General features: G+C 36.7%; 1 protein-coding gene across 1 annotated transcript in view; it reads left to right on the top strand.

Annotated features, from left to right (window-relative positions):
* Positions 1-4,910: 4,910 nt before the first annotated feature.
* Positions 4,911-7,821, top strand: part of LOC128552020 (uncharacterized) — a 33,262-nt gene continuing 30,351 nt past the window's right edge. The window contains exon 1 of the mRNA XM_053533014.1: positions 4,911-6,003. Within this exon, the coding sequence (XP_053388989.1) occupies positions 4,911-6,003 (1,093 nt within the window). The remainder of the gene's footprint in view (positions 6,004-7,821) is intronic.

Raw genomic sequence — 7,821 nt, 5'->3', positions numbered from 1 at the left:
GAAAACTAACGCTCAGCTCATTTACACTGACATATCCTTGATTGATGAATATATATATATATATATATATATATATATATATATATATATATATATATATATATATATATATATATATTGTATAGATATGAGAGACTTACGGTACCAAATACTGTCACCGACAATTTCTTTGCATTTTCTTCTAGTGCACTGTTTGGACATGCTTTTGAGAGTCATTGATACTTTGTAATTTACTCGGAGATACATTTTTTTACTATTATTAGTTTCTTTTTGATCCCCGTGCATTTCCCAGGCTGTTACGATAATCTCAGTTTTACATCGGAATTTCGCATTGTCAAATTAGCGTTGTCCTTAACGGTTGTATCTATCTTTACTCAAATAATACGATCTATTACAAAAGTTTTATCCTGAATATTTGTAGTCAGTCATCGCTTGATTCCAGCTTACATCATAGATTATTATGTAAATTCAAGCGCTGTGTTTCATATCCAGAAAAAAAGAAGTATACAGCTTTTAGAATTTACTAAAATAAGGCATCTCTCCCGTGTATAATATGTACAAGTTTAATAAGAGGATTGGATCAAAAGTAATGCCACTGGCTATTGATAACCGCTATTTTTAGCGCGAGTACAAAATTCACGCCTTGCACGTGTTCCCCGTTGTAATAGCTTTCAATAGACGTATAAACTATACATGTAGACACAATATCTCGCTCACAATTCACATTTGCACAAACCCTACTCGTTGGCGGTTAGGCAAAATGGTTGGTAAAAGTGTAAAAATGCGAACGAATTTAGGTCTTACATTAAGACTTGCGCTTCACTCTGAAGAGGTTCAAAGGATATTTATGCTGACGTATGTGCTGTTTATTGTAGTGATGAAATGTTTTTTTCCAAAGTTTGCATGTGGGTTAGGAAATTTTGTGCAGGCGTGAGTCGAACTAAGTCTGCAAGTTGTTCAAGGATTGTTGAAAAAATTAAACAAATAGTACTTTCTGACGCAAGATATACTTCTCAGCAGATTGCGGACATGGTTGGCATTTTAAAAGCATCTGTGTTGCGCATTCTGCGAAATATTTTGAAATTGAAGAAGAAAAGAGCTAGATGGGTCCCGCATTTGCTCACTGATGAGCAAAAACGCACGCTCGTTAAGATGGTGCGCAAGCTTTTGAAAAGGTTTCCAAGATACGATCAAAAACATTCATGAATGTAGTAACAGGTGATAAGTATTGGATACATTTCTTCGAACCGCATCGAAAAATTAGTAACCGAGTATGGCTCACCAAAAATGCCAGAAGGCCTTGCATTGCCAAAAGGATTGCAAGTGTGAAAAAGGTTATGTATGCCATATTTTTCACTACTAAAGGTCTCGCCATCCAGGTTCCTGTACCTAAAGGCAAATCAATGAATGCCAAGTTTTATAAGAAAAAGTTCTTACAAAGCTTCTCAAGTATTTCCAGAAACGTCGGCCAAAGACGGGTATCCGAGGCATCCATTTGTTACATGATAACGCCTCGAGTTACAAGGCTGGGATTGTAAAGTCGTTTTTGAATGAACAGGTAGTATATGTTCAAAAACAACCACCCTATTCTCCGGATCTAGCCCCCTGTGACTTTTTCCTTTTCCCTCGTCTCAAGAAAAAGCTTGAAGGCAGAAAATATACATCCCGCCAAAAGTAGGGGGCCGCCATATTTAACCTCCTTTGTGATATACCTGAAAAAGAAAAGCTTTTAAGGATTGGATTAAAAGATTGAGACGTTGTGTATCTGTCAAAGGAGGTTACTTTGAAGGTTTGAAATAAAGATTTTCTTAATCCAACCTTTAGTTGTCATTTAACACCATTGGTTGCATTACTTTTTATACCATCCTCGTATAAGCCTGAAAAGACTAATCAATAGCTGGAAGAATTATAAATCGGTATGATTTAACCACAGATACGTTCTTCTTCTTTTCTGTAACACTATTTTACGAAAATTAGGTCTTTGAAAAAATAGTCTACGATTTAAAAATCTGGTCTACGATTTATAATACTTAGTTTTAGATGATGTAACCCTTTAAACACAAATTAAACACTGTATATATATTTGGTTTCCGGCTTATTGGAAACTTAAGGTAATAAAGAGAGAATAAATTTCATATTTGGTGAACATGATAAGATATTTTTAAAAATTCAAATGTTTGAATGATAGCATCATAAAAGGTGACCCTTTATCAAGATTTTTATAGATTATTCCAACGCGTCAAAAATAAATTGCCGCAAGACGGCTTTGTCACTTTTACCTACATGTATACAATCGAATATTTAAAATAATTAAATATTGTAACATAATTTTCATACAAATAGTCCTTGTGTGAAACTCTACTAAATTTGGAAAAAATAGCCTCCAAAAGCCTGCTGCTGGCCCGACTTTAAAATGATTCCAAACATTTTGTCTTTGTGTGACAATTTACCAAGATTGTTCAAATTATTCCGATTAGTCGCTAGAGGGTGTGGTCACTTTTCCTAATATGAATGTTATGGAAACTACAAATCTTCTTATATGAATTTACTGGTCCAGTTTTAAAATGGTTTTTGTGTGTCCCACTACCATGACCGTCAAAATTATTTTCATTCAACATGGAAGCCGGGTGAATGTGGTCACTTTTCCCTATATCTAGAGAAGCGCTTCAAAATGTATCAACATAGCGATTTCTCTGATAATTTTTCGTATGCTCCTATGTTGGCTAAATTATGATAACATCGAAGGGCATATGTTATCTTTGCAAAAGAAACAGAGTTTGCTTTTCAGATTCCCTCAGATAAGTGATAACTCATTTAAAATGACCAACTGTTGGTCCGATTCTAAAATAATTCCACATAAATGATCCTTGTGTGCCCCTTTATGAAGATTATACAAATACTCAGTTTCATCAAAGAACACAAAAACATTACCTGGCTGTATTGATATAGTATATGCTAAAAATATTCTGGTCAGAATCAACTGGCCTTATTTAAACTAATTTCACAAACATTTTCCATGTATAATCATCTGCCAAAACTGTTCAATAAAGTTGTGTAACACAGGTGGCCAATCTAGAGGGGCATTATGACCTTCATGTTAAGGAAATACATTTTGACTTTATGAATTATTTCTCGAAAACGAAATTTAAACATTTTACATTGGCGCTTTCAACTGAGTGGACACAACTGCACAGGATACAGTATTGTTCATGTCTAAATAATAATTCAGATTGGTGATAAAACTGCCTTTACAGTATTCTCTCTCATACTTTGCGTTTACCTCTCGGATCCAACTACACCCTGAACTAAGCCACATTCTTTTCCATGTAACGGGGTAAAAAGTTTTGGCTGTCAGTTGTCAATAGCGATCTTCGTCAAAAAACTGTAAGAAATCTAATACAAACGCTTAACTTACATGTTAATATATCGTATAAGGACTTATTTCTGCGGGCTTAATATTCTGCGATTTTTTCAAAAATGAGGTAGACAGGTATTAAATTTCTGTGTACCTTATTTCTGCGGTGTTTTCATTCTCACGTTGATTGGATTTATTTCTGCGGTTCTGTAATCACCGGTTGTTTTATTATTTTCAAATAAACAAGTACGTATTTTGTTGTTATTTTGACAGTTATGCTGGCTTCCAGATTGAAAACAAAAGTTGACGAATACTAATGTGACATCGTCAATATCACATAGTGTTAAATAAAAACGCAAGAAAACAGTCATTTTATAAATACAGTCATGCCAAACAGACACAAAAAATGCTTGAATCTACATTCTCATCTGTGCATTGTAACGGTATGATAATTTTTGTTAATCGCGCCTTTTTCAAGTCCCATACAAATAACGATAAATATGACCATCACCAGATGGATCGATTAACAATAGACACAAAGGATACAATGGATTGTGTTTGTCACATAATTTAAGAAAATTGAAACTGGCATCTGACTGCTAAATAGTGAATGAAAATCAAAACAAATTTGATGTTTTTATTATGTTTATTCAACAGCAAAACAATAATAAAACAGTTCTATTATATTACCGTTACTACAAAATTTTTTAAACTTGCTTCGTCGGCCTTCGGCTACATGTGGAACAAAAGCCGATAACGCTATCGGACATTGTCTTATACTTAACCGGATTATAATGGCGGCTTGTATCATCGTATCGCGGCATGTCAGGACATATTTTCTGTGGATTTTAAATCTGCGGTCTTGTTGTCTTCCGCAAAAACGCAGAAATATAGTTCCCGCAGAAAAAGTACTTATACGGTATGGATGAACCACGTACGTTTCATAGACGGATAACTGAGTCGTTTTATATCTATGAGAAATAAGAATTGAACTTCATTGGAAAATTTATGACCAAAGATTTATTTAGTTGTTTCAATAAATAAAATATGAAAACTGGGAACCACGTATTGCAGGCTTGGATTGATTATGCCTGTGGACGGCATTTAAACTGCATGCTACCGGCCATGTCCTCTAGACCCTGGTTGCGCAGAACTGAACATTTATACATGTAACAAGTATAAAAATACAATTGAGAGAAACTACATGTATTGCCATGTAAAGATTTAAATTATAACCGGATTCCAAGGCGCAAAACAAAACACTATCTAATAATTGCCATTATCTGCAGCAATCGTTCCAGATCTTACCGCCTCGATAGCCTAGTGGTAGAGCGTCCGCTTTGAGTGCGGGAGGTCGTGGGTTCGATTCCCGGTCGCGTCATACCAAAGACGTGAAAAATGGTACAAGTAGCTCCCTTGCTTGGCGTTCAGCATTAAAAGGGAAACTAGCCTATTCTCTCATACCCTCGTGGCGATGGATTCCATCAGGAATGAGGTGTCGAGAGTGATTAATATAAGTTGTAGAGCTTCCTTCACAATCGACCTAAAATAAATTATGTATAAATTAATCGTTCCAGAGAAACATACGAAACTTTGGGATCTTAGTGTGCAACTACATGATAAGTTGGATATTGAGATCTTACTGGAAGATGGTTATTTACCCAACAAGGAGCAATTAAAGACAGCGTGTATGGTCTTTCCAAGGTCATCAGAAATTATCGACATTATAACATGCAAAATATGTAAGAAGATATATTTGACAAATCCAAGTAAAATCTTAAGAGTTTGGGCAGGTTACAGATCCGGTGAAGAGAGCGATATTGTTTTTGTTGTTGTAACAAAAGAGGAAAATGCCGATATAGATTTTGCTTTTGATTATGATCTAGTAATACGTGGAAAAGAAGAGTTCAGTCTTGAGAACAGGAGTGTAATATATCAGGAAAATGTGCAAGATCTTTTCCCAACCAAAGAAGTAATGTTAGATGTACAAAGATGTATAAATAAATATGTGGAAAGCCTTACCAAAGACCATTCAAACTTGAGAATTATAGCTGGCAGTTCATTTAAATCGAAACGTTACATGAAACCTGAGCCTGAGCCTGATTTGATCAAAAGGACATGCATAGTTTTTTATGTGCATATCAAAGGCGTTATCCCAATCAAAGAAAAAGAGTTTCCAAAGACTCTGACGAGTGAAAACTCGATCATCTACGAAACGGATGTAAGGGAAGGATATGTTGACCTGAAAGCAGGGGGTTGGCCTGACGAAATACATACAGATGTAAAGATGGGTTGCAAAATTGGTGGTATGGAAAACGAAGATGAATTTGGAACATTAGGAGGCTTTCTTGAACTACCAAGATACGGACTGTGTTGTCTTACCTGTGCTCATGTACTTGTTACGGAAGCTAAAGGGGAATACGAAGACGATGAATTCATTTGTTATCAACCTAATGTAGGAAACAGGAAGACATTTGGACAGAAAAGGCGTTTTGGCTGTCTAAGAAAAGCACATACTTACGCAGGCGATACTGGGAGTGATCCGCCGAAGGCTGGTCTTGATTACGCATTGGTTAAATTAGATGAAGACAGAAAGCCTTGCAGTGGATTATTTCCGGATATAGACATTACTGAATGGAAAACTGCAGGTATTCAACACTTTTCTTTGGTATTTATATTTAGAACGTAAACATACGTTACGGTATATGAACATGATTTTAGTTTTGGTGAACTGTAACACATTCCTGAATCTTAAGTGTGTGCTTAAATTTGTATTTGGATTCAGGTTAATATTTTATGCCCCCCTTCAAAGAAGGAGGGGTGTATTGTTTTGCAGATGTCGGTCTGTCGTTATGTCGATCGGTTGGTCGGTCAGTCCGTAGACCAATCGGTTTCCGGATGATAACTTTGAGAACTCTTGGGCCTAGCATCATGAAACTTGATAGGCAGGTGGGTCCGATTACCTCAGAAGGCTTGGGCCTAGGATCACAAAACCTAAAAGAAAGGTTGTTCATGACCAGCAAATGACCTTGATTTTGAAAATAATAGGTCAATGGTCAAGGTCACAATGAGCCGGAACAGTTAAACCGTTTCCGGGCGATAACTTGAGAACGATTAGGCCTAAGACAAAAAAAACTTTAATAGTAAGGTTGATCACGACCAGCAGCTGACCCCTATTGATGTTGGATCGATAGATTAAAGGTCAAGGTAATAGTGACCTGGAATAGTTAAACCGTTTCCGGGCGATAACTTGAGACTCTTAGGCCTAGGATCACGAAACTGAATTGGGAGATTGGTCATGGCCAGCAGATGACCCCTATTGATTTTGAGATCAGTAGGTCAAAAGTGAAGATTACAGTAACCCGTAACATTTAAACCGTTTCTGGACGATAACTTGAGAATGCTTAGGCCTAGGGTCATGAAATTTAATTGAGGCTGATCATGACCAGCAGATAAAACCTATTGATTTTGAGATCAGTGGGTCAAAAGGCAAGGTCACATTGACCCAGAACAGTAGGACTTATTTCCCAAATAACTAGAGCATGCTTTTGTCTAAGATCACACTTGATATGGAAGTCACTTATGACTGGTAAATGACACGATTAAGCCACCTTTCAAAGAAGATACAATGTATATTGTTTTGTAGATTTCGGTCGGTCGGTCCGAAGATCAATTGGTTTCTGGATGATAACTCAAGAACGATTGGGCTTAGTATCATCAGTATTGAAAGCGAGGTTTGGCTTGACCAGCATATGACTCCTATTGATCTTGAGATAAGTATGTCAAAGGTCAAGGTCACAGTGATCCGGAAAATTAAACCGTTTACGGATGATAACCTGAGAACGCTTAGGCCTAGGATCACGTTACTTAGTAGAGAAGTTGATCATGACCAGAAATGCCCCCTGTTGATTTTAAGATCAGTATGTTAAAGGGCAATGTCACAGTGACCCGGAACAGATAACCGATTTCGGACTCTAACGAGATTGTGTTTGGGCCTAGCATCTAGAAACTTAAAAGAGTGGTTGATCAGTAGGTCAAAGATAAAGGTCACAGTGGCCCGTAACAGTTAAACCGTTACTGGAAAATAACTTTAGAACGCTTGGGCCTATGGTCATGAAACAATATGGGGATGTTGATCATGACTAACAGATGACCTCTATTGATTTTGAAGTCAGTATGTTAAAAGGCAAGGTCATAGTGACCCGGAACAGTTAAACCGTTTCCGGATTACAACTTGAGAACGATTGGGCCTAGGATCACGAAACTTTATATGAAGGTTGAACATGACCAGCAGATGGCCCTATTGATTTTGAGACCAGTAGGCCAAAGGCCAATGTCACATTGAACCTTAATATTTAAACCGATTTCGGACGATATCTTGAGAACGCTTGGGCCTAGGATAATGAAATTTAATTGGAAGGTTTATCATGATCAGCAAATGAGGTTTATTTGGCCAAAGATCAAGG

The sequence above is a fragment of the Mercenaria mercenaria genome, unplaced genomic scaffold (genome assembly GCF_021730395.1).
Source record: "Mercenaria mercenaria strain notata unplaced genomic scaffold, MADL_Memer_1 contig_1949, whole genome shotgun sequence".
NCBI classification, from domain to species: domain Eukaryota; kingdom Metazoa; phylum Mollusca; class Bivalvia; order Venerida; family Veneridae; genus Mercenaria; species Mercenaria mercenaria.
The sequence above is the reverse complement of the archived record's forward strand: the minus strand, read 5'-3'. Positions and strand labels throughout refer to the sequence as shown.